Source organism: Danio aesculapii, chromosome 9, assembly GCF_903798145.1.
Source record: "Danio aesculapii chromosome 9, fDanAes4.1, whole genome shotgun sequence".
Lineage (NCBI taxonomy): Eukaryota > Metazoa > Chordata > Actinopteri > Cypriniformes > Danionidae > Danio > Danio aesculapii.
In genome coordinates, this window is record NC_079443.1 from 14,779,567 (window position 1) to 14,801,794 (window position 22,228).

Consider the following 22,228-nt stretch of genomic DNA (forward strand, 5'->3'; position numbering starts at 1 on the left):
CATCATCTAAGAAAACGGTTTATTACGGAGGATCACTGATGTACAATACACTAGAAAGAGCTTTAGTGATAACCAAGAGATTGTAGCCTCCGAAGACAGCATTTTTTAGCTTTCAGACACAGCCAGTCAACAAAGTTTTCAGTTTTTAGCGATTTTAGCTATAAATCTATGGAATTTTCAACAGCTTAATTTAATGGAAGCTTAAGTATGGTTTTGCTATTACATCTTCAATGAAATGAGCAGCATTTTAAATGCAGTTAAATGCACCTGTTAAAGGTGAAGTTGGTGACTTTTGGGCAAGAAATTATAAAGGGCTAGACATACAGTATAATATCTCAGGCATAACCATTTTTCAGTGTTCATATAATGCTTCATGGTGTATTATGATAATGAAATTCCAAGACATTCAGGATCATTTTCAGCAGTCTTTTCAAGGTTTCATTAATCAATTATATACTGCCTGACAAAAGTCTTGTCGCCTATCCAAGTTTTAGGAACAATTCATCATTCTAGTTGATCATTTGGTATCAGAAGTTGCTTATATGAAAGGCAAAGGCCTCTAGATTACGCTTATTTTACCAAAATAATATATAATCATGACTTGATTATTAATTATTTAATTAGGACAGTAAGATCTGACTTTGCTTAGAGAAAAGTCTTGTCAATTAACAGAAATAATGTACAGTATAGAATATAAAGTCATGGTCAGTGGAGAAATAATTACTATTGTGTATGACTCCCATGAGCTTGGATGACTGCATCCATACATCTCTGCAATGACTCAAATAACTTACTAATAAAGTCATCTGGAATGACTCCCAGAGTTCATTAAGATTCTTTGGATTCATCTTCAATGCCTCCATCTTACCCTAGACATGCTCAATAATGTTCCTCTCAGGTGACTGGGCTGGCCAATCCAGGAGCACTTTAACCTTCTTTGCTTTGTGAAACTTTGATGTGGAGGCCGAAGTATGAGACCTTCTTCAGCAGGATAGCGCTTATCCTGCTGAAGAATTTGCCCTCTCCTGTGGTTTGTAACATAATGGGCAGCACAAATGTCTTGATACCTCAGGCTGTTGATGTTGTCATCCCCTCTGCAGATCTCTTGCACGCCCCCATACTGAATGTAACTCCAAACCATGATTTTTCCTTCACCAAACTTGACTAATTTATATGAGAATCTTGGGTCCATGGGTTCCAGAGGGTCTTCTGCAGTATTAGTGACGATTAGGATGCAGTTCAACAGATGATTCAATAGAAAAATCTACCTTGTGCCACTTTTCCAAATGATCAACTCAAAGTGAAGTTATTATTTGTTGCTCTTACAACTGGGATCGATAACAAGACTTTTGTCAGGTAATGTATAATGAGATTATGATTAGCAGCATAGGAAAAGACTGCAGCATTCATTTTAAATGAAAACCATTAAAATGAAACACTTTAATTTAGGTTCATATGGGGAGATTATTATCATCAACATCAATTTTAGTATTTTTCAGATATGTTTTTATGTTGTGTATTGAAGAGTACAATTGCAACAAAAACTAAAATGGGAGTATCCTTAGTTGTGGAGTTTCTGAAATCATGTTTTTACATTGAGTTTGGTGACAACAATAGCAAAATAAAAATACATTTCTTTTAAAAAAATCTGGTTTGTTTTTTTAGCAAATTAACTATATGCTATCAGAATTTTTCTTTCTTTCTTTCTTCAATTTATAAATGTCACTGTTTTCAGAGGTTTTCCACTATATTTCAAAAAGTCAAATTCTGATTTGCTATTAGACTTACTCTGATATGGGATTGTTCGAGAAGATAAGTAACACATTGGCAACACTAAAATAATGGTCCATTAACATTAGTTAATTCATTGACTAACATGAACAAACAAGGAACAATACATTACAGTATGTATTCATCTCTGATACGTTAGTTAATAAAAACAAAGTTGTTGTTAGTTCTTGTTAAATCTCAGTGCATTAGCCAATGTTAACAAGAACAACTTTAGATTTCAATAACGCATCATTAAATGTTAAACTATGATGAATAAATGCTGTACAAGATTGTTCATAATTAATTTTTTATTGTGACATCTTTAAAGATAATGGGTTAGAAAAAAAGAATAGCAGCTAAAGAGATACCAACAACTGACTGTGGCCATTTGGGATGCATGCCAGACAAGTTTTTGGCAGCTTGGTCACTAGATTGCCAAAACATCAAGGCCCTAGCATTAGTTGCCCAATAATAATAATAATAATAATAATAATAATAATAATAATAATAATAATAATAATAATATCGAAAAACTGGTAGGGCTAGGCCACCCAACTCTTTTGGCTTTTGCAAGTGGCCCTTAAAAATTCAGTGCACCTTGTAGCCTAAAATGTATGACATAAGAGAATCTAGCTGTTTAAAAAAAGAATGGGAATGGGAAGATAAATAGGCAGATTCTGAAAAAGATTCTGGAAACAAAACGGGAAAGAAATTACTTCCTAATTAATTCATAATGAATTCTTTGTTGATACTTAATTCATTGTTAGTAAATACATTAGCTAACATTAAAGAATGAACCATTTAAAAAAAAAACATTTAGTGCCAATTTTAGTATGAAAATTGAACAATTCACCTTTAAAGAAACACATTTGTTCAAGTGTATGGTTTGAGGATCATGTAAAGCAGATCTTTCTAAATGTAGCTTGTTTAGTCCAGGATATTGCAGATAAAGAACTTGACATTCTATTGACGGATAGTAAAGGGTCAATAGCAGCTGAGCTCTTACTCCTTGGCCAGGTGGACGCTGGTGGGTTTGGCTCCGATTGGAATGCCGTGTTTGTGCAGAGCTGAGATCAGCACCTCGCGCATGTCCTTGTTATAGGAGTCAAAGTCAAACACATTCCTCACCACGTTGGCCAGACCTTCATCTGGAAATTTCTACGGGGGGAAAAAAGAAGGTAGGTAAGCCACAAGACAAGTGTGTTTGTTCATGATGACGCATTTAAAAATAAAAAAAAATTAGCCACTATGGAGAAATAGAACAAATGTGTTTTCTTTCAGTTGATGAGTGTGAATTTATATTGAATTGGAATGAGAAATTGTAACACTTTAGTATAGGGACAAATTCTCACTATTAACTAATTGCTTGTTAGGCCCACACAGAATCTGCAAGCACAGAGCCCATTTTTGAGCTCATGATTCAATCTGTTTATTTACTTATACTGTTAAGCAGTGTTTAATTTGTAAATTGCGAGGCCCCGGAACAAATCGGGGTAACAGATCCGGCATTTGACCAGAGGAAGAGAGGTAACGGAACATTCACGCAATCAAATTGGTGGCCTAATTTAAGTGAGTTACAGCTTGCATTAGTAGCTTTTATAGAGTATGTGTATTGTAAAAACGATTTTTTTTGTTTTTATTTTATTCCAAATCTTTATGTATAAAATGTTTAAAATTTACAGTGTCTACAATTAAATCTATTATGCAAATGTGTCTAAATTTATGCAAAGGAAACTACAAGGACGAATTGTCGGTCAAATAAACAAGGCATATTAAATACTTTATTTTATTATTATTTGTTTGTTTTTTTTGCTTCTAAAATACTTGTTAAATGAGTTTGAATGATTGTTTCATCTTTTTTGTCACAGGTCATTTTGAACCCTGTTTTTGATCTGTAGCCTATAAATTTGATCTGTAGCCTATAAATATAGCCGGTTTTGTTTTAGATGTTGTACTCCAGGGCTATTCAATTAGTTTGTCATGGGGGCCAGTTCATGAAAAGCATCCCAAATGAGGGGCCGGAGAGATATGACTTGCAATATGAGTAATGACACAACTGTATATAAGAGCCTATATGTTGTATTTTTGCTCCTTAAAACACCCATGTTGTATTTTCTACATTAAAATGTTAATATATTGTATTTTGAAACTACATAACATCACTGCATTGTACAACAATTTTTTTTACAAACATTCAAATGTTGTATTTCAAAGCGCAACAAAAGCAGTGCATTGCTTAAGTAGGCTTCTACATTCAGACAAATTCATACGTTATGTTTTGAACTGCAGTACATTTATAGATGCAACAATTATAGATTTTGGTTGCACGATTTGTCTGAAGAATAATCATGGTTTCACGGTTATCACGCCTAAATGTAAATGTAAGCTTTATACTAGGTAAGTATTTAAGTCTTGTTTTTACATTGGGTATTGATAAAAACACTAGATTTCTGAAAAAAAAAATCCACAAATAGTGTTTTAATAGTGTTCAAATAGTGTTCAATACAAATTTGTTTTACCAAATTTAAGCACTTTAAAAACAGCTGTTTTTAGAAGTTGTAGAATGTTACAATCATTCCATATCCCTATAAAACATTGTGCATTTCTGAGTTTGCCTCACACAGTGAGTGGGTTTGACAAACCACCTGTAAAAATATTCTTCCCTCTAAATGCAACGGACACTTTACTTAAAAGTTATATTTTGGTATTATGCTCCCAAAATCATTCCGCATAAATATTCTACAACATTCTGCAGAAAGAGCAAAAAAGGTCCGAAGATTCAGTCTGGCTCTGGTTATTAGCATGCATATTAATACCAAATCAATTATAGAATATTATTATTAAAATATAAAGTATATAATCTGCATATTCTACATCCCTAATCCTACCCAATACTTAAACCCAACTACTACCTTACTTAGTTTCTATTAATAAGCAGCAAATTAAAAGTTTATTAAGCTAAGAGTCATTAATGGTTTTTTAATAGCGAGAAAAACAAAGTGTTACCAAACATTTAGTGAATTGCAATTCAATCTGCAATTCAGTCCAGAACAACTAAAAAACATGAATAAGACCATAATCTAAAGTATTAACAGCAAATTAGTAGTAAAACATGTTGTACACAATTAATAATTCAGGTTGTGGTTCACGTATTTAGCTGTGAAATGAGTCTTATATAAATAAAACATAAGAATATGTGCATAGCATTAGACAAATTTAAGCATGAACAGCCAATTAAGTATTTTATCTCTACAAACATAACAACATAATAAAATATATGAAATATGATTCAGTTTATCAATGATAGAATATGTATTTGCATAAAGAGCTCAAAATTAAGAGGGAAAAGGAGACATCTTGAGTGAATTTAGTTTTAGATCTATTGTTTTCAACTAATTCAGTATAAATATGAATACTGAAATCCTAGTATTAATTTAAATTGTACATCACATATGAACATAGTATATTTATAACATTGTAATATTTAACCTCCATTTACATTAACAGACAATAACCTTAACTATATGTATAAAAGTATATCTAATAATTAAATATTACAGTAATCGTTAAACACTATTTTTATTTTACACCATTTTAACTTAACACGTCTGGTTTTAAACCCTATATTAATCATTATTACTCTAATTCCTAAAAGCACAAAACCTGCACAATGATTATACATTTTATCCATGTTAATATCTCTGTTGGTTTTCCAGTATTACAAAACTACAGATCATTTATCCCAAACGAAGAATGTTGTGAGCAAACCGAATCAATAAATCGAAAGCTTGTTTAATAGGTGGTAATACAAGGCAGTTGGCAGCTTTCCTGAAAGACTAGTCGAATCATATTAGATCAACTTTTAGAGCTAGCTGTTTATAGGATTCCTGTAACTGACTCTACAGCATGAGTGATTGTGCAACCAGAAAATCCATAGTGTTTCATTTGTTTGTGCTGGTCTGTGCAATGCAACTCATTGACTGATCTCCATTGAGCGAAGAGCAGTACACGTGTTGATTAAGATGCTATGGTTTTAACCATGGCTAAGTTATTTAGAGATGTTTGAACCATGTCTAGGGAACAAAATCAATGTTCAGTATTAAAAAAATGATTGATGTCATGGCCATGTGTTTTGCGATAAGTTGATATATTGATTATTGTGACAGGCCTAGTGAAATGACAATAAAGCTCAACTTGACTTCACTACACTATGCACTTATGCCCCGTTTCCACTGAGTGGTACAGTACAGTTCAGTACGCTTTTATAGCCGTTTACAATGTCAAAAGGTACCAAAAAGCGAACCATACCATACCACGCACAACTGACAGCTATTGGTTTACAGAGATACGTCACTGTTTTTGAGCATACTAGCTTATGGATATCCTTAAAGCTAACATACTGATGTTAACATCTAAAAACACCTTTATTTTAATTTCATGGGACCTTTAACGGATGCCAAAAATAATTAAATAAGAGATCAAACTTCCAGTAGAATAGACTCAAATATGCAATTTGGTATTCACCTTATGATTTAAGACATGCTAATTCTATTTTCGAATACTATTTAGCCTGGATCCAGACAGTATGCGAATTGGGACGGACAAAATAAATGCTGCTTTTTATGTTGTTTTATTAAATTCATGAGTAAACAATTAATATTTAGAATTTTACAGCCTTAGAACAAAAGGTCTTTAAGATCACAGTCTAGATACAAGAGTGCATTTGATTGGTCAAGATTTGAGATCTTGAGGGACTGAAATATGAGGTGATGTGAATAAAATTATCCATTTGGGTGGAAGTGACAAACTGCAAGCTTTGAATTTTGACATCTTCTATATGCAAATTTTGTCACTGTTTTTGAGCACACTCCCTTAAAGTAACATACTGATACTAACATGTAAAAACAGCTTTATTTTAATTTCATGGGACATTTAACAAATACCAAATGAATGAAACAAAAGATCAAACTACCAGCAGAATAGACTCAAATATTGCAATTTAGTAGTCACCTTATGATTTAGGACATGCTTATTCTATTTTCAAATACTATTTAGGACAGATCCGGATAGTATGCGAATTGAGACGCACCAAATAAATGTTGTATTTTATGTTGTTTTCTTAAATTCATAAGTAAACGTTCATTCATTTTATTTTCGGCTTAGTCCCTTTAATAATCAGGGGTCACCACAGCGGTATGAACCGGCAACTTATCCAGCATATGTTTTACGCAGCGGATGCCCTTCCAGCTGCAACCCAATCACTGGGAAACATCCACATGCACATATTCACACACATACATTACGGACAATTTAGTCTTCCCATATTCACCTATAGCACATGTCTTTGGACTTGTGGATGAAACCAGGTCTCCCGAAAGAAACCCACGCAAACACGGGGAGAACACAGAAATGCCAAATAACCCAGCCGAGGCTCGAACCAGCGACCTTCTTGCTGTGAGGCGATCGTGCAACCCACTGCGCCACTGTGTAGCCCCTCAAGTCAAAAATTAACATTTAGAATTTTACAGCCTTAGAACAAAAGGTCTTGAAAATCACCGTTTAGATACTTGAGTGCATTTGATTGGTCAAGATTTGAGATCTTGAGGGACTGAAGTATGAGGTGATGTGAAAAAAATAATTCATTTAGGCAGAAGTGATGAACTGTAAGGTTTGAAGCAAATTTTGTCACTGTTTTGGAGCACACTAGCTTATGAATATCCTTTAAACAAACATACTGATATTAACATCTAAAAAAACCTTTATTTTAATTTCATGGGACCTTTAACGGATGCCAAATTAGTGAAATAAAAGATCAAACTACCAGTAGAATAGACTCAAATATTGAAATTCAGTAGGCACCTCATGATTTGGCACACACTATTTAGGGGCCAAGCACCGAAGGTGCACAGACACCTGTTGTATCCGTTCCAGTTCTTATTATTATTCTTCAAGCTTCTTCTTCTGCTCTGGGAGTCTGAGGCAGTTCTTTGAACCGTTTGTGGCATTTGCGCAAACATTGGCACACTGACAGAGGACAGTCTGATCTTCAACCACAACAAATTTGGACTCTCCAATTTAAATTCTCTAGCGCCACCACTTGTCCAAAGGTTCACTTTTGTTTATCTTTGTAACTTTTGACCTGAATGGCCTATAATCAAAATAATTTTTTCTCTAATTCCTTGGCTTAAGTCACATTTTATGACCCATCATGTTGCGTCATGAACATTTTTTCGCTATTTCGAATTTTTCGTAAAACCTATTTGAACGAACTCATCCTAGGCTGTTTATCTGATTTTTCACCAAAATTTAAAATCACAAGATCTACAGACAATGCTGACTAAAAGATATAGAATTCAAGTTGATTAGACAAATCGTTTTTGATTAACTTGCAAACAAATTTAACGTAGTGCTTGTGAAAATTGACTTAAGGTGTTATCTGCATAGTGCATTGACGTATTTACACCAAACTTGGTGTGTGTTATTACAGTCGCAAGGTCTGAAGTTAGCTGCAGTGTTACGACACACTGTCTCCTCGCAGTCCAGAGATTTTTTTGCTTATAACTTAATAACCCTTTGTCCAAAATTCATAAAATTGGTCTCTTTACATCTGGTGTAGCATGCTGAGTCGAATGATGTCTCATTTTTTAAGGTCAGCCATTTTGGCCTTCGGACATTTTGAATAGTCAAAAATTGCTATATTTTATGGACGCATAGGCGAATTCTTATAAACCCTATATGTGTCTTCGGGACTGTGCCCTTAAGGTGCTCAAAAATGTTCGTCACAGCGCCACCTTTTGGTCAAGCGTTAAAATAATATTTCTAAAAATGCTAATAACTTTTGACTAATTTTGCCTATTGTTATGAAACAATGTCTTGATATATTCCTTGGGTTGTCCTGAGAATATCGATACCAATTATGCCTTAATTAACTGAACTTCCTGTCCGCCATCTAGCCTTAGGTCTAAAACCTACTTTTTCAAACACCTACATCGTTTGGCTGACTTGCACCAAATTTGACTCAAATCATCTTCAGACCGTGCTGACAAAAAGTTAAGGAACTTGTGTCAATAGGTGTAACGGTTTTTGTTTACTGCACCGACAAATGTGATGGCATGATGCCAAACTACATCTGAGGGTGTATCTTTGCAATAGTTAAAGATAATGACAGCAAATTTTGAGTCTGTCATTATCGCCTCACACTGACCACAGCATAAAATTTGGTGACAGTGCCACCTATGGGACAAGAGTTATAAGACATTCATTAGCCATTATTAATGAAACTTACAAATTTGGTAATAACTGTTGACTGCATATGCTTATTTTAATGAAATTGGTCTCAAATTATTTCTTGGGTCATGTTGACAACCCAGATAGCAATTATTACCAAACTTCCTGTCCGCCATTTTGATTTTGATCAAACCATTCTTTTTTAACTCCTCCTAGACTGTTGGTCCAACCTTCACCAAATTTGACTCGGATCATCTTAAGACCATGTAGACCAAAAATTATAGCATTCACGTCGATAGACAAAACTTTTGTCATTTAGCATGTGCGCAAACTTGATGTAATGCAGCCAGAGGCTGAATAACTGCAATGGTTTGAAGTATTGAAACCAAACTTAATGTGTGGGATTTATACCTGACATTCGCCACCTTCTGGGTAAAATTGACAAACAGTTAAATTTTATCAAAAGAATCACACAAAATTTATCAAATGACTTATGAATATTTTTTCTATTTTCTATTTTTTCTATTTCTATTCTTACATATAAAGCTTTTTCTTACATATAAAGCTTTAAATAATCTAGCTCCTGTTTATCTAACCAATCTTCTGTCTCGCTACAATCCAACTCGCTCTTTAAGGTCTCAAAACTCAGGGCTTCTGGTAGTACCTAGAATAGCAAAGTCGAGTAAAGGAGGTCGAGCCTTCTCACTTATAGCTCCTAAACTCTGGAATAGCCTCCCTGATAACGTCCGAGGCTCAGACACACTCTCCCAATTCAAAACTAGATTAAAGACCTATCTGTTCAGTAAAGCATACACTTAGTGCACCACTTAGGGGGCTTCCACACAGGTTATGCATCTTGTTGATATACACTGTGAACATCAGCTACGCTAATTATTTTCTTTATTCTCCATTTCCACCTGGGGATACTCTTCCCGAGGCCCTCAGACTATGCAGAGTCACTGATTCGATCCAAGACCAACGACGAGATGATCCCAAGGTTTTTTATATCCTGGACCTGGCCGAATCCTGAGCAGCTACTGTGATGGTCATGGAAGAGTGGAGAACATGAGACTGATTCCTGTGACGCTCCAGAGACAGACGAGTCTTCGCTGAGGCCAGCTTCCAGCCTCCGCCACTGAGACTGCAGCTCTGCACAAGACGTTTGGCCAGCGGAGAAATTAAAATGGTCGTGCCCAACTGAGCCTGGTTTCTCTCAAGGTTTTTTTTCTTCACTTCCGCCTTTAGTGAAGTTTTTTTTCCCTCTCCGCTGTCGCCACTGGCTTGCATGGTTCGGGATCTGTAGAGCTGCGCATCGTTGGATTTGCTCTTCAGTATTTGGACTCTCAGTAGTGAATATCAAACCACACTGAACTGAGCTAAACTGAACTGAACTTAAACACTACAAACTGAACTACACTGTTCCTATTTACTGTTACCTTTTATGTGAAGCTGCTTTGTCAATCTACATTGTATAAGCGCTATATAAATAAAGGTGAATTGAATTGAATTGAACTATTGTCACGAGATTGGTCTTGCTAGATTTCTTGGATCATACAGTGAACATTGATATACTTTATTCTTTTATACTTTTAGTTGTTTTGAACTCTCCATAGATTGTTAGCTCAATTTTCACCAAATTTGGCTCAGACCATGCTACCAAAAAGTTATAGAGTTTTCCCATTGCTCTGTAGCTTGCTGCCTTGCTTGTTTATGATGTGGCCGCTGGGCTGCTTGACCCCGATAACTGCTGCTTGCAGCTATATTTCTTATTTAGAATACTATTTAGGACAGATCTGGATAGTATGCACCAAATAAATGTTGCTTTTCATGTTGTTCATAAGTAAACAATTTATATTTATAATTTTACAGCCTTAGAACAAAAGGTCTCTTAGATCACAGTGTCCAAACTTTCAACTGCTAGTGTAGATCTCTGATGGACGCTCGTGGCAAAACTAATCTGACAACTGACTCCTCATCCAATGTGACAGATGAATTCCATCTATCTGCATCCCTGTCGCTTCTGAGAGTCTGCCACATTGTGTGTGTGAGTGTGTGTATGTGTATAGAGTTAAAGCTCAGAGACAGGTGGCCCAGAATGGCAGCGTGGCCTCTATGTGTCAGATCAGTGTGTGAGTGGGCCGAGTGAAGAGACAGACTCTCTCTCTCTCTTTCTTTGAGATATATCTCATCTCATCTCAGACACAGAGTCACTCACCCTCATCTATTAAACATCATACAGTTCATCGCCGACACAAAGTCTGAATTCTTAATATGGGGAACTTCCTAAAACCAAAAGGTGCATTGTGTGGATCTGGCCAGACTGTGGTAGGCAGTGTTGGGTAAAAACGTTATATATTACAATTTCTTACCCTTTACAAAAATAAAATATTTCTGTTTGTTATAAGAGATCATGTGATGATAAAAATGTGTGTGACTGGACAAACCAGCAGGCTGAGCACATTGTAAAACATCTGAAATGTTGTTTTGGTCATTCTAAAACACCCTAACCATCTCAGTATTAGTGTTATTATATTATTATTTACCTATAGAATCAAGAGTGTCTGTGCTTCGTGTCTGACGCCTTTAAAAGCCACCACACGTTCACTGCGTGTCAGGATGGTCTTCTGAGGAGGCGCAAGTCATTTATTAAATGAAGAAAAGATTCTCACAGCTCCTCCTACCGCAGCAAATTCCATTTTTACTGTTGATATTTGGTGCCAGTTAATCAGGAAGTGCCAATTTTGTTCTTTGATTTGTTGGATGGAAACGCTGCTTTATTCGCAAATCTTTTATGTGATAATCCAGTTTTCCAGTAATTTGTATTACTGCATGGAAACATAGCTAGTGAAGACAATAGTGATATTTTACATATGATAATTGAATTGTATGTAACCACAGAAAACCATAAAGCGCTGTTTATTTTACTTTTTTAATCTTTGTTCTATTGTTTTCATTTTGTATACTTTTGTATATTTTTTTATATATGTTTTATTGTACTCTACAAAATCCTCCCAAACCATGCACCATTATGATATCTTTTCAAATAGAGTCAATTTGTGAAATCATATTTATTTCAAACTATATATCACACTAAAACAAAATTTCCAATTTCGCACAGCCCTAATTTGTGGCACAAAGTTTGGTCACCTGTGCAAATTTTTCTGATATGATCTGTCTCTTTAGAGATGAAATGACCAGTCGCAGTTTTCATTCTGTATTGTAAGTGCCTTTAAATGGACAATTGGGTGTCATTAATATTACGAATAAAACAAGAATACTAACACTTAATACTAATGGTCCGTTCACACCAGATATAGATGAAGTGCTAAGCATGAGAGATTTACATGTTAAGTCTATGCAAAGATGTACTAGACATACTGCGGCATGGTGTGCACGAATGACGTGATCCGAGCGAATGACACAACACAATTTAGTGTTTTGGGCATTTTCCATACATAATGCATGATTTGCTTAAATTTGAGTTTAAACTTTGCAAAAATTTATGCTGCATTAACTAATCAGGAGCTTGCTCTAGTAGCAGCTGTCATCCAGGCATGGCTCCTTGAGAAACTGGTGAAACTCAACAAGCTGGCTGCGCCTTTAAAGCATCTCATGCACCCAAACACGACGCCGAATGTAATTTTTCGCCTTTCAAATTACAAAGCACAGCTATCCTCTTAACAAGATCCATGTCAGCCATTCTGCAACAAAACTGAAGAAATTTAGCATCTGTTGTGAAGTGAACTTCACGTGTGAATGAAGCGAGTAAACTCAAAATGTTCAAGCGAATAGCACAATTTATTCGCCCCATAACAATTAATATTGTCATTAAGCAAGTGTAACTTGATCAAATTTTTGTTTAAATAGATGTTACAAAATATTAATATTTTACATAACTAGTGTTCTTTTGAACTTTAGATCTATCTAAAAAGATCTTTACACAGCAAAGTTGGCATAGAAAACAAAACCTTTAAGTTTATAATTTAACCCGTATAGTTAAAATAAAACATTTTAGACGTTAGTAAGTTTTAAGGATATCAATTAGCTTGTGTGTTCCAAAACAGAAACAAAAATTGCATTAAGTAAAGATAAAACTCATATAAACATCCAAAGCTTGCACTTTGTCATTTGCACCTAAATCAATCAACATTTTTTTTTCAATGTCACCTTATACTTCAGTATTACACAAACCGTTTAATGTGACAGTGTCTTTACACTGAATTCCAAGCAGATGCAAACTTGTTTTAGGGCCACCTAAATCTAAGGACTAAAGACTACTGAAAACAAACAAGTATCAGTTGTGGCATAATTGTTTTCAGCGCTGTTTATAATTGTTTTTTGAACATTAACTAAGCATATTAAAACGAGTTCTAAAGGATCGCAAGACTATGGCCCAATCCCAATTCTATTTTTGTACCCCTACCCCTTCCCCATGGCCCTTAAAACCAAGTGTGCAGGGGAAGGGCTTAAAAATTTATCCCTAAGAATTGGGACAGCACTACAGCACCTGCAGACGTTGTCATATGTCATCGCGATCTCCTGCTTCATATGAGATCAAACGATGGGGACTGCTGTAGTTATTCCAGTTGCTTTATTTTTTGGTATTTATCTTCAGGAAATCACTGAAGTGCAAAATGAGGGGTAGGGGTAAGGGGAAGGGCTAAGGGGTAAAATTGGGATTGGCCTATGAAAGCTACTAATGAAATATATAAAGATGTAAGATAATGCTAAAGAACTTATTAAATTAAGTTAGTCTTCCTTAAACTTAATTCTTTTAAGTTACACAAAATTTAGCTTGAAGTCTTAAGTAAATGTAATGCAATGCAAGTGTAAATGACTTGAAACAAAGTTAAAACATCAACAAATATTTTAATAATATTTCACCTTATGATAGCTTAAATTAAATAAAGTACTTGAATTGAAAGGTCGAACCAATGTTTGCTTCTATTTTGACTCTAACTCTCATTTGGTTGTCTGTGAATTTCAGTGTGCAGTCTGAAATTAAGACCCTCAGTTGATTACCTGTAGGTGTTTTACGATGTTGACCACCTCTCGTGTAGAGTAGGGGTATGTGATTGTTCCCTGGTCAGCCATGGCCCGGAGCTCTCCGAATGCCGCCACCAGTTTTTGGAGGACAGCATCAGGCACGTCAGGTCCATACTGCTTCAACATGGCAAACTCAGCCTGAGGTTTGGGGTTGTCCACTGCATGGCAGCTAAATATATCCCCTGAAAGAGTCAATCAGTCAACCATCAAGAAAATAACAAACAAATAAAAAAAAAATAAATAAATAAAAAAAAATTATATATACTGTATATATATATATATATATATATATATATATATATATATATATATCCTGAGGCGTTCCCAGGCCAGCCGAGAGAGATAGTCCCTCCAGCGTGTCCTGGGTCTTCCCCGAGGCCTCCTCCCGCTGGGACATGCCTGGAACACCTCCCTAGGTAGGCATCCAGGAGGCATCCGAAACAGATGCCCGAGCCTCCTCAGCTGACTTCTCTCGATGTGGAGGAGCAGCGGCTCTACTCCGAGCTCCTCCCGGGTGTCAGAGCTCCTCACCCTATCCATAAGAGTGCGCCCTGCTACCCTTCGAAGGAAGCTCATTTCGGACACTTGTTTCCGAGATATTGTCCTTTCGGTCATGACCCAAAACTCATGACCATAGGTGAGAGTAGGAACATAGATTGACCGGTAAATCGAGAGCTTTGCCTTTCAGCTCAGCTCCTTCTTCACCACAACAGACCTCAACGAACGAACTGCTCCCGCTGCACCAATCCGCCTGTCAATCTCACGTTCTATCCTTCCCTCACTCACTACTGAACAAAACCCAGAGAAACTTAAACTCCTCCACCTGGGGTAAGGACCTTCCTCCAACCTGGAGATGGCAAACCGCCTTCTTCCGGTAGAGCACCATGGCCTTGGACTTGGAGATGCTGATTCTCATCCCAGCCACGTCACACTCGGCAGCAAACCGCCCCAGTGCATGCTGAAGGTCCATGTTCGATAAAGCCAAAATAACAACATCGTCTGCGAATAACAGAGATGAAATCTTGTGGTCCCCGAACCGGGCCTCCTCCAGCCCAAGGCTGCGCCTTGAAATTCTGTCCATAAAAATTATGAATAGAATTGGTGACAAGGGGCAGACCTGCCGGAGTCCAACATGCACTGGAAACAAATCTGTCTTATTGCCGGCAATGCAAACCAGACTCCTATTTTGTTCATACAGGGACGAGACGGCCGAGAACCCTCCACAGAATGCCACGAGGGACACGATCAAATGCCTTCTCCAAGTCCACAAAACACATGTGGACTGGTTGGGCATACTCCCATGAACCCTCGAGCCCCTTGGTGAGGGTACAGAGCTTGTCCAGTGTACCACGGCCCAGACGAAAACCGCATTGTTCCTCCTGGATCCTAGGTTCAACCATTGGCCGGATCCTCCTCTCCAGTACCCTGGCGTAGACTTTCCCCGGGGAGGCTGAGGAGTGTGATCCCCCTATAGTTGGAGCACACCCTCCGGTTCCCCTTCTTAAAAATGAAAACCACCACCCCAGTTGCCCAGTCCAGAGGTACTATCCCTGACCTCCATGTGATGTTGTAAAGATGTGTCAGCCACGACAGCCCCACAACATCCAGAGACCTAAGATACATAGGGTGAATCTCATCCACCCCTGTTGCTTTGCCACTGCGGATTCTAATTATTTAATTAGGAAAGTAAGGTCTGACTTTGCTTAGACAAAATTCTTGTCACTGGTGTCATGGTGCAGTGGAAAAAGAATTACAGTTGTGTATGACTCCCATGAGCTTGGAGGACTGCATCCATACTTCTCTGCAATGACTCAAATAACTTCATCAAGATTCTTTGGATTCATCTTCAATGCCTGTTCCATCTTACCCGAGACATGCTCAAAAATGTTCATGTCAGGTGTCTGGGCTGGCCAATCCTGGAGAACTTTGACTTTCTTTGCTTTCAAGAATTTTGATGTGGAGGCTGAAGTATGAGAAGGAGCACTCTCCTGGTGAAGAATTTACCCTCTCCTGTGGTTTGTAACGTAATGGGCAGCACAAATGTCTTGGTTCCTCAGGCTGTTGATGTTGCCATCCACTCTGCAGATTTCTCGCACGCCCCCATACCGAATGTAACCGAATGCAAGAGAATCTTGGGTCCATGAGGGTTCCAATAGGTCTTCTGCAGTATTTGTGATGATTGGGATGCAGTTCAACAGAGGATTCAATAGAAAAATCTACCTTCTGCCACTTTTCCATATGATCAACTAGAAGTCAAGTTATTATTTGTTGCTCTTACAACAGGGATTGACGACAAGACTTTTGTCAGGTAGTGTCTATTATAGGAAATACAATGAGCATTTCTTTGCTCCATTAAACATCACTTGAGAAATATTCTTAAAAAGAATAAATAATAAATATTTCACAGGAGGGCAAAACATTTTTAACTGAACATTCATCTCTGTTGTACTCCAGCTGTCAAACCATCAGAATAACCGCTCTTGCATGAATGTAAAAAAAAAAAGATATATATATGTATTATTAATGTATGAATATTTTCTTCTTTTATTAGCATTTGAAAATAATTCACAACAAATTTTTAAAATCAACTTGGTCGATTATATTTATCCATCAAGGCTCTGCCTCAGTGTTTATTTAGTGGTGGTGGCAATTTCCATATAATAACACTAAACTGTGTCTTACCAAGAGCCCCAAAGAAGTCATTTCCCAAAAACGGAAAGCCAGGTCTGTTCGCTAAAACGATCATACGGAAGTCTGGATGCATGGGAATGGCATTAGGCCTTCCTGCTGCTTCCAAAGCATCTGTAAAAAATAATAATAATTCAAAGAATAGTTGTGGTTTAAAGGTGGTTCGTGATAGGTCTGTGACATGAAACATGTTTGCTTCTATCAGTCTCATTTACCAGACACTATTCTTCTTCCATCAGCCAGGATCATCTCTCCACTCTCCACCAGCGCCTTCAGGATACAGGTGACATTTGTGGGAGCTTTATCCGCTTCATCTATTACCAGGATATGCCCCATCTTCACAGCTTTCACCTTGAAAACAACACACAGAGACCACAAGTTCACTTATAATAATTTATATATAAAAAAAAAAAAAAAAAAAAAAATATATATATATATATATATATATATATATATATATATATATATATATATATATATATATATATATATATATATATATATAATATCATAATTATCATAATAATCTACAATTTTCAGGCTTCATTCTAATGCTAAACACCCCAGTTTTTTTAAAATGTAATTCAAAATTTTAATCAATAAGGACAGACTAAATTGATCAAGCACAAGTAAAGACACATATGATGTATGAGATATATATATACATACACACACACACACATTTCAGCTAGAATAGAAGCAGTTTTAAATTTTTTTATAACCATTTTAAAGTCAAAATTATTAGCCCCTTTAAGCTATATATTTTTTCGATAGTGTACAGAACAAACCATTGTTATACAATAACTTACCTAATTAGCCAAACCTGCCTAGTTAACCTAATTAACCTAGTTAAGCCTTTAAATATCACTTTAAGCTGTATAGAAATAAATATCTAGTCAAATATTATTTACTGTCATCATGGCAAATATAAAATAAATAAGTTATTAGAAATGAGTTATTAAAACTATTATGTTCAGAAATCTGTTGAAAAAATCTCTCTGTTAAACAGAAATTGGGGAAATAAATAAACAGGGGGGCTAATAATTCAGGGGGGCTAATAATTCTGACTTCAACTGTATATGCATACATATACATTAAACAAGGGGACTAAGCCGAAGGAAAATTAATTAATGAATATACATATAAAACTGTATAACTTTTTTTTCTGAATTTCTTTCTGAATTTATGATCAAATTATCATTTGTTTAAAATCTTTATGAACTAAATTAACTTTTTGTAGATGTAAACATAACAAAATAATCCTACTCTTGCTGTACAATATATTATTAAGTATTCTGGAGCTATACTACAGGCTTTGCTGGGAAACAAATCAAACATGTAATTTATTATTAAGCAAAAATCGTGACATCAATTTTAAGTCTTGTTTAATGGAGACATCAATTATAATACATTTGAATAAATTACAGGGCAATTTTACATTTGAAATTCTGCAGTACAGCTCCAAAACATTTGGAATATACAGTAAAAGCATGCTCACCAGCCACTTTATTAGGTACACCTGTCCAACAGCTCGTTAACGCAAATTACTAATCAGCCAATCTCATGGCAGCAACTCAATGCATTTAGGCATGCAGCCATGTCGATCTGCTGCAGTTCAATCCGAGCATCAGAATAGTGAAGAAAGGTGATTTAAGTGACTTTGAACGTAGCATGGTTGTTGGTGTCAGACAGGCTGGTCTGAGTATTTCAGAAACTGCTGATCTACTGGGATTTTCATACACAACCATCTCAAGGGTTTACAGAGAATGGTCTGAAAAACAGAAAATATCCAGTGAGCGGCAGTTCTGTGTGTGCAAATGCCTTGTTGATGCCAGAGGTCAGAGGCGAATGGCCAATGGTTCAAGCTGACAGAAAGGCAACAGTAACTCAAATAACCACTCGTTACAACCAAGGTATGCAGAAGAGCATCTCTGAATGCACAACACGTTGAATCTTGAGGCGGATGGTGCCACTCCTGTCAGCTAAGAACTGGAAACTGAGCCTACAATTCGCACATGCTCACCAAAACACAAGATTGGGAAAATGTTGCCTGGTCTAATGAGTCTTGATTTCTCCTGCGACAATCCGATGATAGGGTCAGAATTTGGCATTAACAACATGAAAGCATGAATCCATCCTGCCTTGCATCAACGGTTCAGGCTGGTGGAGGTGGTGTAATGGTGTGGGGATATTTTCTTGAAGCACTTTGGGTCTATTAATACCAATTGAGCACCGTCAATGCCACAGCTTACCTGAGTATTGTTGCTGACCATGTCCATGCCTTTATGACCACAGTGTAGCCATCTTCTGATGGCTACTCCCAGCAGGATAACACACCATGTTATAGGGTGAATCATCTCAGACATGACAATGAGTTCTCTGTACTCAAATGGCCTCCACGGTCACCAGATCTCAATCCAACAGAGCACCTTTAGGATGTGGTGGAATGGGAGATTCGCATTATGGATGTGCAGCCGACAAAATCTGCAGCAACTTCATGATGCTATCATGTCAATTTGGACCAAAACCTCAGAGTAATATTTCCAGTACCTTCTTGAATCTATGTCATGAAGGATTACGGCAATTCTGAATGCAAAAGGAGATTCAGCCCATTACTAATAAGGTGTAGGTGCAATGTAGGTAATGTAAGTGGCCGGTGAGTTTATGAATAATTTACATATAAGAATCAACAAGCTTTTTTTTTTCTTTCAACCACCAACATATATTCCTAACAAAAGTTTACATTGAATTGTCAAGTTGCTGAAAATTTAAATCAAAACACCAGAATATATTCCGAGATTGAATAGGCAGTGAAATAGGAGCATCCCAGTTGGCATGTTTTCCAGCCTGCCTTTCAACTGCTCATATTCAAACCTATTCAACCCTCCATTCAGCTCCGTATCATCTTTATTCCAAAACAGCAACGAGGAGTGCGGTTAATGGAGAGCTGAAGATTACAGCCGTGTTTTCATCACCTCTGACATGTGGGTGACATTAGCGCCTGTTATTTACAAGTCAGAGCTGAAAGGTGGTTTGTGGAGAACGTTTTCTCGTCGCTTTTATCCATCTTACTGGTAACAATGCGGGACCATTTGGAAGCATTGATATCAGATGAGGCGTCAGAAAGGGGCTTCAAAGCCGAACGCCTATTTATACCCTAAGAGCTGCCACTGGGATGCTAATTGAGGGGCCAAACTCGGAGTCACAGTCTGCTTTTCATCTCCCTCCACCTTGTATCGAGCAGATCTTTGGTTAAAAGCCTGCTGTAGAGAACACCCCACGACCCTGCTTCACAAACAACGCATCTAAATGGCACCATCATGCTAACAAAAACAACAGGCCGACTTCAGAAACAAGGATTAGAAACACTGTCCTCGAGGTCATTCATTAATTTTTAACGTTTCCCCCCCGTCATCTGTGCCGAGCCGTCCTTCGGGTGTGAGCTGGCAACCCGTGTTTGTCCTCACTAGAGCAGTGGTCTGGACCATCTGCTGATGGATGTATAAATATCACTATGCAAAGTTTACACTTCACATGGCTGAGTTTCAGGAGATCACAGGATGCCCAGAAACACACTGAGAGGTGGAGAACTGTACATACACACATACACAAACCCTGATAGAGCTTGGACACAAATAGCAAATACGGTTTGTGTCAACTCTGTGACTTTGTTTATAAAAAGCTATAACAATATTTAAAATTGTCTTCTGGCTGTAAACAGTGGAAGGCATTGGGGATGTTATTTATTGTACTCTCATTCATTTGTATTCAAATGTTTATGATACACCAATCGTAGATTAACTGTCAACTCTGTTAATGTGATAGTTAAGTGAATTTCTCATTCACTTTTTAGTAACAATATTATTATGGAAATGTAGTCAATATTGTTTTAGATAAGCCATGTGGTATTTGAGGTTAGCATCTTCAGCTAAAGCACAAAATGGTGGAAAATGTCAACTCTGTTCTATCCAATACAATTCAATTCAATTCACGTTTATTTGTATAGCACTTTTCACAATAATTATTGTTTCGAAACAGATTTACAGAAGGTGCACATTATTGCATTACAATCAAATTCTGAAAAGTGGATGTAACTATTTAACTAGTAACTAATAGCTTTTACAGTTGTTATTGTCAACTCTGTCATGGTTTAAAACATTTAACATTACGGTAAACAAGAATTAGAAACATAAGGCCCAATCCCAATTCTACACCTTAGCCCTTCCCCTTACCCCTACCACTCATTTTGCGTGTTCACAGGAAGGGGTAGGGGTGTCCCAAATCTCTTTAGCTTGAAGGCGTAGGGCTAAGGGGAAGGGCTAGATACCCCTTGAAATTGAGATTTTTCAGGACCACACTTGAAAACAAGGGATATGAAAATTTCTCAGAACACACCATCTACAACGGCAGCATGACTGCACACGGAAGGACATGCACAAATAAGTATTTTTTTGTCATTATTACAAACTTTTACAACAAACAAGCATGTCTTAATCCATTCATAACCGCGTTCGTGTTTTACCATCATGCTTTAAAAAAAAAAAGAAAGCTAAAATAAAAACCGATAAATTTCGTAATCTATAATCCATAATAATAACTCCTGTATAGCAGTTCCACAACATTCTGACACTCGATGACACTCTAATACCCTGTCAGAGAAGTCTAGCTTTCGTAGCTCAGTTTACCTGATTATTAGGAAGTTGAATGATCTTTATGAGAATTGGATTATCAGATAATTTTTTGTTTTGCTAATTGCTAACAGTAGCTACGATTCCATCCACCTATTATTCCATCCACCTATTAAAAAATGGTTGATAGAAACACCAAGATGCAAAACATATGTGCATAACAGAGTAGGACAAACTTTTAATTTGATAAGAAAAAAGATACACGTAAACTACGATGGAAACACTTTTACCAAACAAATTTTGTTATAAGATTTTGTTACAGATTTTGTAATGAGAGATCATGTGATGATAAAAATGTCTGCGAAAGGACAAACCAGCAGGCTGAGCACATTGTAAATCATCTGAAATGCCTAACCATTTCAGTATTAGTGTTATTATATTGTTAATGACCTCCAGAATCAAGAGCGTCTGTGCTCTACGTCTCACACCTTCAAACGTCACCGCGCGATGCATATCAGGATTGCCTTCTGAGGTGCAAGTAATTTAATAAACAAAGAAAAGATTCACGCAGCTTCTCCTAAAAAAGCCTGATAAACAGCAAATTATTTCAGAAAATGGCAGGACAATTACAACAAAACCCATTTAGTCCCATTAAACAAAGCCTTTTGCTTGAGGAGGAAAAGTGTTGTCGTTGTTTTTTGTATACATGTCCTATATTTTCAGTTTGTTTTTAGTAGAGACTGATAGATTATATATCATGCAAATGTTCTAGGCCAACAAAGCTGGTATAGTGTTTAGGACATTAGTACACAGAACTGTATTTTTTCTATGATTATGAAAATCATATCTAATACTCAGTGTATACACAT

General features: G+C 36.6%; 1 protein-coding gene across 1 annotated transcript in view; it reads right to left on the minus strand.

The window, feature by feature from the left end:
- Nucleotides 1-22,228, minus strand: part of vwa8 (von Willebrand factor A domain containing 8) — a 241,414-nt gene that overhangs the window by 139,115 nt on the left and 80,071 nt on the right. Inside the window, exons 23-26 of the mRNA XM_056464990.1 lie at nt 16,947-17,082; nt 16,726-16,845; nt 14,020-14,225; nt 2,777-2,928 (exon numbers count right to left, since the gene is read on the minus strand). Of these exons, the coding sequence (XP_056320965.1) occupies nt 2,777-2,928; nt 14,020-14,225; nt 16,726-16,845; nt 16,947-17,082 (614 nt within the window). The remainder of the gene's footprint in view (nt 1-2,776; nt 2,929-14,019; nt 14,226-16,725; nt 16,846-16,946; nt 17,083-22,228) is intronic.